The sequence below is a fragment of the Engraulis encrasicolus genome, chromosome 8, assembly GCF_034702125.1.
Source record: "Engraulis encrasicolus isolate BLACKSEA-1 chromosome 8, IST_EnEncr_1.0, whole genome shotgun sequence".
Classification (NCBI taxonomy): Eukaryota; Metazoa; Chordata; class Actinopteri; order Clupeiformes; family Engraulidae; genus Engraulis; species Engraulis encrasicolus.
The window spans coordinates 44079956-44093690 of record NC_085864.1 but is presented as its reverse complement, the minus strand read 5'-3'; the positions used below and the strand labels follow the sequence as shown (position 1 = coordinate 44093690).

Genomic DNA, 13735 nt, shown 5'->3' with positions numbered 1-13735 from the left:
CACCATATGATCTCGAATTGGAGATGCCTCATTACGCACAGGTCAACACAAATAATGTGCGAAGAATAACCCCCCTCAAGAAGTGCAAGAAAAAGTGATGTGGCAGAGCAGACATTTAAGAAGTGTGTTGAGATGAGAATGCTACTCGTGGCTTAAAAGCTAATTCAGAACAGTGATGTAGCCGAACTGTTGGGCATAGGTAATGTAAACTTGCCGATATGCCCGCCCATACCACAGGCTATTGTTTGTTTAAATCACTTGAAAATCATTTGGTGGTCCTCCATAGCTCAGTAGCCTAGCCGTGGAACACCTCAGTTCTACCCATCACTCCCCCGTCAGGCTCGCATGACCCACCCAATAAGCAACTATGCGTTGACTGCTGTCAGATGCTCGGGGCCGGGGTTCTCACCTGCTCGCCGGCGGAAAGCTCTTTCTGCAGCTGCCGGTGTTTGTTGTGCCACACCAAGTAGTGCAGAGGGTAGCGACTGTTGTCCTGACTTTGCTTCGCGGAGATCATCTTCGGTGCATAGTTTATCAATTGCGCCTACCGGTTTAGTCGACTGGATGGAACTGTCACTTTTTTAATAAAAATGCTCGAAGGCTATTTTATTGCGAAGGTTGAACTGCGAGGTACTTCTGGTCCAGCCCCTAAGCGAAATCCATTTGGCATAACGTCGATGGCTCACTGATGACAGAAGCATGCTAATTTCTGGAGTCAGGGAATATAATATGGCTTTCGTTTTGTCTGTTTCCCGAAACCTCTTTCCGTGGAATGGCTATCTTCTATCTTTTCCTCTCCCTGCGCCTTAACTCACTACTGACGCTTGAGTGTAGCTCCCCATCCCTTTTAACGGCGATGGTCTGATTGAGTATGATGCTGCTCGAGTCGACACACGACTGCCTGCCTGTAATTGTCAACGCACAGCCAATAGCTTTTGACGGGCTCCATAGATTATCCTAAATCACGCTGAGATGTAGGTAAAACCATACGTGAAACAGCCCACCACTCTTTTCACCATTACCACACACGCAATGTCTCTCCAAAAATGGCTTTAGGCCTATCATGATATTAAAAAAAAGATATTATCACCGAATTCTGAATTTAAGTCTATGTAGGCCTATACCAAATACAACTAAATTATTTTAGTTAGTTAATTTACCATTTAGCGCCTTCTAATTAATGCACCAACCTTCGCGATATTAAGCCCGTCTCCCCCCTGCGCTCTAGTTCCTCAGTCAATCACGCACTATCACGCCCATCGCAAAATAGCCCTCTGGCATCGACTGATGAGAGAGCGCCACAGCAGCACCGCGACAGAGTAGGGATCGGCACTGCCCACATGAAAGTGCCATGCATTTTATTATGCAGTGTGCTTGGCGCATCTGTGACTACTTTTATGACTCCCAACCTTTTTCTGGTCAATGTAAATACTATGGACTATTCGAATTGGTGACTGGAGCTAACTAACTTAGCATGAGTGACTTGTGCAGCCTGCCAGAAGTCCTGAAATAGCCCAAGGACCAGCAACCTTTGTTCCTGCCTTTCCCCTTCCTTCTTTCTCGCACAGTGCGATACGCAAGGCGTTGTTTCATGAGTTAAACCAGGCGAAAGGCAGTTAGAATAGGGGTGAAGGCCCGGAATACCACAGGTCTCGTCGCCGGCTTCCGGGGATTCGGGACGGCATCAGACAACTGCAGACGTCGCTCTTGGGAAGGGCGAGCATCAACATTGAGGAATAATCTGGATAGTCTCTTCTGAAGCAAACGTGGGGAGATGTCTAGGAAAGTCCAAAGAAGCGAAGTATGTGCGGACTGCAGTGCGCCAGGTAAGATATTGGCGAAATTTTGAATAAGGGCGTTTTTTGGATAATTCGTCCCAAAAAAGCGACAAGGAGGTGGATAAGGAGGCCTGTATCCGCCGCAACAATCCTGGATCAACCTTACAGGAAAATGGCGTAAAGCCATAAGCGACACGTTTTCAGTTCTGTTTTGTATTTGTGATTTATCGCCTGGTTGGTTTAGCAGTTGTGCACAATGACATAATACACAACTGAAATGTGTGATTGGAGAGCCATTTTGCCCATGTTTACATGTCAGTAGACCATCAGTAAGATTTTTCGTGTACCTGCCCAACAGCTAGCCAATGCTAGCTTGTGTCTAGCTACAGTTTATGCTGCTAAAATCGTCAGCAACGTCGGTGTTGACTTTGATTTGCCCCTAGTTTACTTAGCAGTTTATCTCATTTTCGAATTATTCATGAAAACGATGATTTGTTGGCTGTGGTCCAGACGTTTTTTTGTTTTTGTGCGAGTGTGGAAGTTAGCAAGCTACCGAATACCTGCTAGCTAACCCAGATTTACAAACAAGGGTGGGTAACTGACAAGTTGCAGACAGTTTGTCAATAGCATTACACGGCAACGGGGTCTGTTTGGCCGGTATTAACGTGGTTGTTCTGCCGCCTTGTTTTTCATGGCAAACTGTACATGCATTATAAAACAATGCGCTTGCCTTTCAAACGTCTGCAACTTGCTTAGCCATCGTATAGTCAGCAAGACGGCCAACTCCTAGCATTTAACTAGCATAGGTTCTAGCCATCTGGTGAATGCAAAGTTTCTCCGTTTCCTATGGCAGTACCGAAGGGCTAGGAATTAGATGACAAGTTTGGTTCATGATGAGCCAACTGAAAAAACTACCATGTTCACTTTTGCCTTATGTTGATGAGGTTCGAACAGAAAAGCCTATGTTGACGTCACGTCTGTGTGAACGAGGTTGTTGTTACTACTTTTAACGTGTTGTGAATCCAAAGTATCCCGATGCCAACAGTATTCCCTAAACAAGCAACATTTAGGCATAGTAGTCTACTTGCTGACCTGAAAGCATGATGTTGAATTCTTAACAAATACTTGAGGTGATGGCAAATTACATTGGGGTCTCTCCTCTGTTGAATTGCTGGTGGATTTCAAAGTCATTGTCCACTGTGACTATTTGGTCAGTTTGACATCTGTAGCCTAGTGTAAAATAAGACCTTTTTCAAAATGGAGCATTGCTGTTTGTAGGGGTGAAAGCTGCTATCTTGCATAATGCACTTGGTCAGTTACAGTGAAGTCGTTCGGCGTCAACTGTTTGGCAAAGTTTAGCAGAAGCCCCACAAGGCAAAAGCTGTTGTGCAAAACTTGTGCAGTCATGCCTCGGTTAAGGTGACATCATACATTTCAGCTCATAGTAATTTCATTACCTCGCTCGTTCGTTCGTTTATGACTCATCGTGTACTGAGCTGACAGATAGCAACTATTTTTTTGGTCAATGTCATTGTTTTCTGCTGGCGCCACAGTTTTGCTTATTTGTTGACATCAATCAAATGTGAAATAAGTCAATGTCATTGTTTTATGCAGGCGACACAATTTTGCTGTGTTGACATCAATCTAATGTGTAATAATGTTTACTTCAACACAATATGAATCAGAACTTCACAATGAGCAGCTAGCTAATGAGAGGACAAAGTTCAGTTTGGGTAACCCCCCAGTTTATGTCTTTCAAATCCGACATGACTCATGCACTCAGGCCACCAGTTTGGTTCAATAGTAATTTCTATACTGATTGGCCAACCTTTGATTCCCCAACCCAATCGTTTTTTTGTCATTGTCCCTCAATGGTTGGAATAAGCTGCTACAAAAGTAGGGTTGTCCCTCTACATCAGTGGTTGTCAAACTTTTTCAGACCGAGGACCACTTTGTCCCCCCCAAAAAATGATCAGGGACCACCTGTCAACTGAATTGACTGTTGACGGGTGCCAATTTGACTCTGCTAATTTTGATGCAGATCACTTACTTTTTATTCACATTTATAAGCCTCTCTTATTATGGTGAAAACGTTACACGAAAATGTTACAAATATAGCCTACTACTAGCTTGTCTTGGAAAAGTAGAAATCCCCTTGTGGACCACCTGAGCTCTGTCGTGCACCACTAGTGGTCCCCGGACCACAGTTTGAGAATCACTGCTCTACATTCAAGAAGCTTGTGCAGACTTCTCTCTTCTGAGAGAGCTTCCCTACATAACAATAGAAAGTCTACTCATCCATAACCCTATAACCCTTCATATTGCACATTGTAGCATCAGAGTAACGTAGGCCTACTCAAGTCGTTACACACTTGACATCTTGTCGGTACTATTTTGTATGTAAGTTAACGCACTACATTTGTTAAGGTTATATTCGTAGCCAAATCCCTTTTCCATGATGGCTCACCACAATGCTGTTTGCCATGGAACAAGTGACTTAGTTAAGAGCCCCCGAGCTGCTGTCACTGTTGTCCAATGTGCTTCGGAGCCTGGGTCCTCTCTTGTTTGGTTAGCCTTGGCCTTGCGCTCTGGGCCCCTTGGGTTGGATGGCTGGGGTGTGTGTGTGTGTGTGTCTGTCTGTGTGTGTGTATTTGGGTGGAGGGGTTGTGTTTGGGCATGGGGTCGGGGTGGTTGTAGGACAGCAGTGTGTGTGTGTGTGTGTGTGTGTGTGTGTGTGTGTGTGTGTGTGTGTGTGTGTGTGTGTGTGTGTGTGTGTGTGTGTGTGTGTGTGTGTGTGTGTGTGTGTGTGTGTGTGTGTGTGTGTGTGTGTGTTTTTGGGAAGGGGGGCGGCGTGTTGGGGCATATTGTGGTTGTGGGCCAGGGTGATGTGTGTGTGTGTGTGTGTGTGTGGGTTTGGGTGGGGATGGGGGGTGTATGGCAGCTGCTCTTCTCTCCCTCACAGCTGCTGCTCTGCCTTCAGGAATGTGTGCGTGTGTGTATGCGTGCGTGGTGCGTGCGCGTGTGTGTTATGTGTGTGTTGTTTTCTGATCCTCCTTGCTGTACTCTGGCGTTGTTGCTGATTTACAAGCCTTCCCTCCGTTATGGCCACTGCGGTTTACCTGAGCGCTCTCAGCCTCCCTGTCTACTCTCCAGCCGCACCACAGTCACCTGCACCATACAGCTCTCTGTGGAGTAGAGTATAAAATATACACATTCACTCTGCTTACAGTCCCGGAATAGGTAGAATATTTACAGCAGCACCAGAATAATATCGTAGAATATATACATCCCTACAGTCCCGTTCCTAGCTAATCAGATACTGCCCATCCTCCTCGATCAACTTCTCCGTAGTCACCTGTCCTGTACAGCGCTCTGTATAGTAGTCAGTACACACACACGCACACGCACACACACACACACACACACACACACACACACACACACACACACACACACACACACACACACACACACACACACACACACACACACACACGCATGCTTACCCTCCCATCCCCAGTCCCAGCTCATAGGCTACTCACCGCTCCCCTCAACCACAGTGCCTCATTTACCTGCTCTGTACAGGGGTGAATTTCTCGAAACCAAAGTTGCTTACTACATTAGCTACTTTGTTGCTTTCAATGCATTTTCCCATTGGCAACTACCGAAGTTGCTAACAGGCTAACAACTTCTCTTTTGACAAACTCACCCCAGCTCTGTAGCGTAGTCAGCACAGGCCCAGCTGTGGCTCAATTGGCTGGGAACTCGACTGCTACACCGGCTGTGATCCTGGTTCGATTCCAGCCCGAGGTGGTCAATTTAGGGATATTAACCGGTAGCCGGTTAACCGATAGTCGACCGGATCAACTTTAACCGGTTAAAATGTTCTGCCACCGGTTAACCGGTTGTAATAATAATAATAATTATAATGATAATTTCCTCCCAAAAAGCCCCCCAAAAAACGATAATTTTGAGGTTTTAGTACGATAATTCAGCATTTTCCATCTGGCAACAGTGGCTGAACATGGCAGGTCCTGTCTGCGCAGCAAAAAAAAAGGCTTATGTAAAAAATAATAATTGTAAAAACCCAGTGCTGTGCATATCAGGCACGCGAGCGTTGTAAAATTTAAGTTTACCGGTAACCGGTTAACCACCGGTTAATGAGTCTCAGTAGTCGGTTAAGAGTTTTTTCAAGTTTTGCCATCCCTAGGTCAATTGCGAAACCTTCCCTGTCTCTCTCCCCACTAATTTCATGTCCCCCTGCTACTGTCCTGTCACAATACATAACCCCAAACATATTTTAAATAAAAAGTGTAGTCTGCACACACACACATTCGCTTAGTCTGCTTACTGCCCCATTACCAGCCCATAGGCTACTCGCCGCTCCTCACTGCTCCCCTCAACCACAGTGCTGCATTGCATTCACCAGGGGCCGTGAAACTGACTCCATCATTGCTGCTGATTCACAATGAGCTTCTGGCACAGTTCTCTCTCTCTCTCTCTCTCTCTCTCTCTCTCTCTCCCTCTCCCTCTCCCTCTCCCTCTCCCTCTCTCTCTTTCTATTAGTGGCCCAAACCTGGATACTGAAGTATCCTGCATTCATATAATGCTCAGCAGAAATGGGTGTGTGTGTGTGCAGAGGTTTACTCTATGTGAATTAGAGTAGTGGTAGGAGAGTAGGATAACTTGATTTGATCCTGCCGGAAATGTAGGTGCCTAGCAGAATACACACGATACAGACAATGCTCGACAGGACAAACAAATTGCACACAAACTGCCTACAGACATGAAGACATATCAACATAATGCACAGCTCAGCATTATGTGATCGGCACCACACAACAGTCTTGCGAGGAAAGCAGTGGAATCCGATTATCAGTCTCGATATGCATACTCTATGCATGGGTAGTGTGATAGTGTAACTACAAAAAAGTAGACTAGGCTATGGTAGGGCACACGTTTACCACTCGGCCGATCCGGGTTCGATTCCCGGTCCGGGTCCTTTGCCGGTCCTTCCCCATCTCTCTCTCTCCCAGCTCACTTCCTGTCTCTCCTTCACTATCCTGTCTCACAAAAACAGGATAGTGAAAAAAATATTTATATATATTTAAAAAAAAAAAAAAAAAAGAAAGTAGACTAGCGCTACCTGACTGGGCATGTGGTGTGCGGAGGACTATACTGCCCTACAAAGGCAAAGTACAGTAACTGCTAACTATGCCAACATTGAAACCGAGAAAAATGCCTTCATATTAGGCTGCATATTGTAGTTACTTACTGGCTACAAATTTTGCATAGAAATATCTCTAAAACGAGAAGTATTTGGGACAAAAAGGCTTAGTTGCGTCACAAACATAAAGATGTTTTGATTTTTTGGTCTAAGCTCAATTTTGACAAAGTAGGCCCAGTTACTGCACTTTGCCTTTGTAGGACAGTATAGGGCCGGACCAGGGACAGAGTCACCAGCGGTGGCGGTAGCGGCAGCGGGAGCGGCCATTTTTTTGTTGCATATGTATCCTGTCCGATTTTGGGCTGCTGTGAAAAAGACAGAAGACAGGCCAACTAGGCTACTCTCGCTCGCACTGATACGCCTCTGGTGTTTTGGTTTCCTCTCCGCACAGAAACACTGAATAATAGAAGTTAAGTGGGGTGGCGTGGGGTGGGGGAAGAAGATAAAGGGAAAGCAGATTTTTTCCCCTCTTCCCTCCAATCTCTCAGTTGGGGAGAATGGAGGCACACCATATGCTGGGCGTCTGTACATTGTGTGTGTGTGTGTGTGTGTGTGTGTGTGTGTGTGTGTGTGTGTGTGTGTGTGTGTGTGTGTGTGTGTGTGTGTTTTTGATAGAGAGCGTGCTTGTAAAATTGCATTATGTACACACAGTAAAGTGGAACTAAGCGAGACAGCGGGGGGTGCAAGTATGGGACAGGGGACGAGGGGTGGGCGTGGAGAAAAGAACAAGATAGAGATAGCAGTGGGATCATCTCACTCTGAGGCGTGAACGATGAGAGGCCTTCAACGTTTCACCGCAAAATTAAAGGGAGAGAATTTCACCCCATTCTTCAATGGTGTCTCTCTCCCTCTCTCCCTCCCACTCTCTCCATCTCTCCCTCACACATAAACGTACACACACTCGCATAAGCTTATGCCCAAACACACCCATTAGCCCCCACACAAGTCTCCATTGCCTTATTCTCCACACACACACACACACACACACACACACACACACACACACACACACACACACACACACACACACACACACACACACACACACACACTCAAACTCACATTGACACACATGCACATACACACACACACACATCTCTCAGGACGGTTCCTCTTGGCTGGCTGCTGGTTGGTTCTTCTCTCTCTGATCTGTTCGACATCAGCTTGTGTGGAGCAGCTCTCAGTAGCATTTTGCTTTTTTTCTTTGGCTTTGCAAGAGAGGGAGCTGATGTTTTAATCATTGGTGTTCATTTCTGTGTGTGTCCCCTTTCTCTTCTCTCCCTGCGTCCAGTGTTGCCAGATGTGTCTGATCAAATCCCGCCCAAAAGGTTCTCAGAAACCGCCAAAATGCGCTAAATTCCGCCCAATTTCAACAAATTGCATTGACTTCCAAGGGCCCAAAACGGCCGACAAAAACGCCAAATGGCCAATTTTGCCCTTTTTACCCGCACACGGCCATCCCAGGTAGCCCAATTGGGCGGGTAACCGCCCAATCTGGCAACACTGCCTGCGTCCTGCAGTTTGATGGCCACGCCAGCGCTGCTATCCCCAACCCCAACCCACTTTGCCTGTGCTGTGCTGTGCGGTGCTCAGCCTATTTGACTATCTCTGTTGGGAAATAAAGACACCGTTAATGCAGCCTCCTCGTGCTTTTACACTGTGTCTAAATGATGACACAGTTCTGTATGTGTGATGGTACCTGGTGTGTTGTTTTTTAAGAGCAGAGACTGTTTGTTGAAGTCATCCTTGCTTGGATATGCAGAGTTGGGCTGCACAATATAGAAAATGTATCGAAATCGCGATATCAAGAGTGGTGATATGCGTATTGTGAAAATGACTTGATTATAGGTAACAAGTAAAACATTTCTGTGCTGTCCAATCACTAGCTGAATATCAGCAAATGCGCAAGAAGCCCACCATGACCAAAGCCATGCCCCCCATACAGACCGACAAATTAGTGACAAAACAAATACTATATTTCTAAATATTGTTATCGAGGTATTGCATGCTGTTATCGAGTGTCTTTTTTCCTGATATCGTGCAGCCCTAATACGGAGGTTTAGTCGTGAAGCAATGCAAGGCATCTGTTTAGGATGACGGTTTATGAGTTTTCTTTGCCGTTCAGGCTCTGCTGAGCATTGCTGCACTAGCAGAGTCTGATGGCATAATTTATTCGTCGTCTAAAAATACATGCCATTGCAACATTGATGACCTCACCCGGTGACAGGTCTTGTAAGCATCAAACGTTGCATGTGGTCGGTGTACTCCACATAGTGCATTTCTGAATCTGAGTTAAAGATTGAGGGAGATCCCCATCATCATGCTCGTGCTTAGAGGTGGTGATTTTCCCTTGTTGTTATTACTTAATGACAAGACATTGTTTTTCTATTCATTTTCTCTTTGGGATATCTTGTCTTTCTTTTTTTCTGAAATGCTGAAAAGTGTGATGAGGCCAAGGCCTTTTGTTTTCACCCGTTATCTACATAGAAAATATACATGGATGATGTCATCGTATTAAAAATGTGCAACAACCTTGCTCGTCTGCTACCTTCGGAAGCTACCCGTACCCAAACAACAGGGGTTGTGTCATTGGTACCATTTTCAATATGATTACATCATCCGATCCAAGTATGTTTTTATGTAGCTCATGGATGAATGAACGGAGAGATGGCTCGATGTTGAAGATATTGAACGAACCCCATCATTCACTGTCCTAAACTTACTACTTCAGAAGGTAATTGACGAGTAGGGGTGGCGTCATTAGCATTGACGGTATGATGACGTCATCTACGTATGTCTTTATGGATGAATGAATGGAGGGATGGTTTGACGTTGAGGATGTCTAACATCAAGTCCCCCCATCTCCTTCTGTCCTGAGGACTGCCCCACTAGTTGAGCATGCAAGCTGCACCATATTGGCTAGGTAGCCCCTTACCAGACACTGTTCTGCCACTGGAACGTTGTAATAGTCACTGAAAAACTGTAACTACTTTAGTACTACAACGGGCCTTTAGTACTACACCGGGCACAGGGCCTTTAGTAATACATTACGACTTGGTCATTGCCATTCTGGTAACTGGCCAATTTATTAAAGCAAAAACAGCGAAATGGTCAGTGTGCCGGAGGTTTTTTCAAGTTGCCTGCCGAGTGAACCAAGGGCCATCTCCGACACACCTGCCAGCTGAGGTGTGTGAAAAAAAAATCCAAGTTTAACAGCTAATTTATAACAGGGGGGTAGTGTCTTAAGAGGTTAAATTTAGCCTGAAATAAAAGAGAGAGAGCGACAGAACCAGGAGGGAGCTGGGCCGCGATCTCCCAGCAGCGCAGGTTGAAGAGGAGCATTACGTCATGACGTCTGCCCCGGGGCCATCGTCCTGCTCTCCCTCACCTCACCTGAGCACAACCTTCCCTCTCACTCCCCCTCGGGGACCGTTCTGATGCTCCACTTCGGTCCGCTGTGTGCCATGCTCCCATGAACCTTTAAATCCACCCAGCATGCATCCTGCACAAACCGCCTCCAACCTCCCACCACCACCACCAGCCACCACCACCACCCCACCCCGTCCCTCACCGTGGTGGTGAGGTGACTCGTTGTGACTGCTGTAGTATTGCCATGTTTAATTTATAATGGAGTCTTCAATAGCCCCAAGCAAGCTGGGCACACAGTATGGGGTGGGCTTGGCTTGGCTTGGCCTGGCCTGGGCTGGCTGGGCTGCCTGCTTACATAGTCCTCTCCCCCCTCCTTCATCATCCCCCAGCTTACTTACTGGCTCTTGCTTTGCGCTCAGCTTTCACCAGGCCCTGTGCGCATTACTGGCTCTTGCTGAGTCGAGTGGTTTAACGCAGCACCAGTGCTAAGCCATTTTTTCCCCCACAACGTTAAAATAATGTTTCCGAAAGGGTTTTAGTGGTTCATTAGCTTGAAACAGGGTGAATAAAGTACTTCTGACTCTGAGTCTGCTCTGCCACCCTCCATGGACTGTAACCGCCACCCTGAGTAAGTGTGGAGAAGCTGGCCATCTCTTGCAGTTTGAATGACACTTTCCATTTTCTAACCCGTCGAGCGCCCAAACAGGAAAAAGCCACGCACTGTTTCTTTAACATTTGCATAGAATGGCCATCTAATATTCTATTGTTCCCGGCCTGCCTACGTGTTCGCTCCATATTGTTTGTGGCCGTCAAAAGCACATTGTCATTGCAAATGACCAGTGCAGCATGTGACCCTGTCTTTTACTGCCAGGGGAAAAGTGGTAGGAGGATGGTCTGATTTCACTGAGGTAAATGTCCCATCTGTCCTCTCCTGCTTAATTTGTCTCTGTGCGTGGGCACAGACGCCCTGAACTGAAGTCCTCCTGGGTACATGGTCCTCCTTGCTGTTGGACCAGTGGTCTGTGAAATATCCTTATGTGCTTTTCTGAAGTTTGATGTGGACAACAACATACACTTACACAACATACACTTCGGTGTTTCAAGGAGGAGTTGAAAGTTTTGGACCTTTGGCTGTACTCTGCCATGCCGGCGAGGTCCAACTGTAAGCTTTACTGAGACACGCCGGTAACTGGCATGACATGCACAAAATGTGATGTTTTAAAATTTCAGAACATTGCTGAATGTTATGAGTGTGGCAGCCGTATTGTGATAAACAAAATAATTTCTTTCTTGTACGCCTAGGTATGAGTGGCGTTGTGTTTTTGTTATTAGATATAATGCAGTGGTTAGTATTGCATCAATATTGCAGTCAATATTTTGTTCAATACCATGTGATATATTGTACAGGCCCTAATGTATGTCTCTGTATGTGGTCTGTGTCTCTGTCTGTGTCTCTGTGTATGTGGTCTGTGTGTTTGTCTGTGTCCGTGCCCGTGTTCGTGTCTGTGTCTCTGTCTCTGTCTGTGTATGATCTGTATCTCTGTCTGTGCGTGGTCTGTGTGTCTCTCTCTCCCTGTGTGTGTGATCTGTGTTATCCGTGTCCGTGTCTCTATCTCTGTGTGTGGTCTATGTCTGTGTCTGTGTCTGTGTCTGTGTCTGTGTCTGTGTCCGTGTCCGTGTCTCTATCTGTGTGTGTGGTCTATGTCTCTGTCTGTCTGCGTCTGTGTCCGTGTCTGTCTGTGTGTCCGTGTCGTGTGTCTTGCAGACCCGGGCTGGACGAGCATCAACAGGGGGGTGCTGATCTGCGATGAGTGCTGCTCTGTGCACCGCAGCCTGGGCCGACACATCTCCATTGTCAAGCACCTGCGGCACAGCGGCTGGCCCCCTGCACTGCTGCAGGTAACACTACACGGCCACATCCCCCCTCTCTCTGAGCTGTCTCTCTCTCTCTCCCTCTCTCTCTCTCTCTCTCTCTCTCTCTCTCTCTCTCTCTCTCTCTCTGAGCTGTCTCTCTCTCTCTCTCTCTCTCTCTCTCTCTCTCTCTCTCTCTCTCTCTCTCTCTCTCTCTCTCTCTTGCTCTCTCTCTCTCTTGCTCTCTCTCTCTTGCTCTCTCTCTCTCTCTCTCTCTCTCTTGCTCTCTCTCTTGCTCTCTCTCTTGCTCTCTCTCTCTCTCTCTCTTGCTCTCTCTCTCTCTCTCTCTCTCTCTCTCTCTCTCTCTCTCTCTCTCTCTCTCTCTCTCTCTCTCTTGCTCTCTCTCTCTCTGCACACATATTGATATTTACAGTCATTCATGAGACTCAGTTTGTTCATTCACTAAGTGAGTACAGAGGTAGATACTCAAAGGTTCTCACAGGTTTCGCCCTTTCGCTCTCTCACTCTCTCGTTCTCGCTCTCTCTCTCTCGTTCTCTCTCTCTCTCTCTCTCACGCACGCACGCACGCACGCACACACACACGCGCACACATTCATGAGACAGACAAACTTTTTCACATGCTTATGGTTAAGTTATAAACTAGTTCCACAGTCATTATATGCTGTCAGAAATACAGACTATAATTTACAGCCAAATATGGACATGTATGCAATCATTTATAAAGCACACTGTTAATGGGGAAATACATTTATACTGTTGTGTAGATGGTGGAGACCGTGGCCAATATTAATGTATATGTCTCTCTGTTCTGTGTGTGTGTGTGTGTGTGTGTGTGTGTGTTGTGTTGATGGTGCAGACCCTGGCCAATATTAATGTATATGTCTCTCTGTTGTGTGTGTGTGTGTGTGTGTGTGTGTGTGTTGTGTAGATGGTGCAGACCCTGGCCAGTAATGGCGCCAACTCCATCTGGGAGCACTCCCTACTGGACCCTGCTCAGGTGCAGAGCGGCCGCCGGAAACCCAACCCTCAAGACAAAGTCCAGTGAGTCCCCCCCTCTCTCTCTTAAGGGCTCTGCATACTTACCCTGCGCACTTTGGCGCATTTGGCGCGAGAACCATTAAAATGTGGCAGACCATTCATAGTCAAAAGCGCCATTAACAGGCTTTCGCTTGCATTTTCGGAAGTGTGCCCTCTGATGTTCATGAGAGAAACGGCAGCATCTTTCACAACTCGCAGCGTGAGTTCTACAGATGCTGCTGTAGAGCTACACGGCTGCTGTAGGGCTACTGAACGTCTGACCTATGACTTACCACAATGAAACATAGATTTTTGTTGTAGCCTACATTGCCAGATCATTCCAAGACCATGTGAGAGCATTGTTCTGGCTGCAGAATTTATAAATAGATCGCCAAACACAACGTGCTTCTGAACAAAGTAAACAATTGTTTCACTGAACAACATTTAAGGGAGAAGATAAAATAACTCTCAA

General features: G+C 46.4%; 2 protein-coding genes across 5 annotated transcripts in view; one reads left to right on the top strand and one right to left on the bottom strand.

Annotated features, from left to right (window-relative positions):
* The window catches only part of ankrd13b (ankyrin repeat domain 13B), a 69306-nt gene extending 68234 nt beyond the window's left edge, over nucleotides 1-1072 (bottom strand). Inside the window, exon 1 of the mRNA XM_063205786.1 lies at nucleotides 410-1072. Coding sequence (XP_063061856.1) covers nucleotides 410-517 — 108 coding nt within the window. The 5' untranslated portion in view covers nucleotides 518-1072. The remainder of the gene's footprint in view (nucleotides 1-409) is intronic.
* A 33-nt stretch (nucleotides 1073-1105) lies between these two features.
* git1 (G protein-coupled receptor kinase interacting ArfGAP 1) overlaps nucleotides 1106-13735 on the top strand; it is a 59227-nt gene continuing 46597 nt past the window's right edge. For 2 of the 4 annotated variants that reach the window (XM_063205781.1, XM_063205779.1), the window contains exons 1-3: nucleotides 1106-1826; nucleotides 12140-12273; nucleotides 13175-13287. In XM_063205781.1, coding sequence (XP_063061851.1) covers nucleotides 1775-1826; nucleotides 12140-12273; nucleotides 13175-13287 — 299 coding nt within the window. In that variant the 5' untranslated portion in view covers nucleotides 1106-1774. The remainder of the gene's footprint in view (nucleotides 1827-12139; nucleotides 12274-13174; nucleotides 13288-13735) is intronic. The other 2 variants (XM_063205782.1, XM_063205780.1) reach the window with 1 other exon arrangement.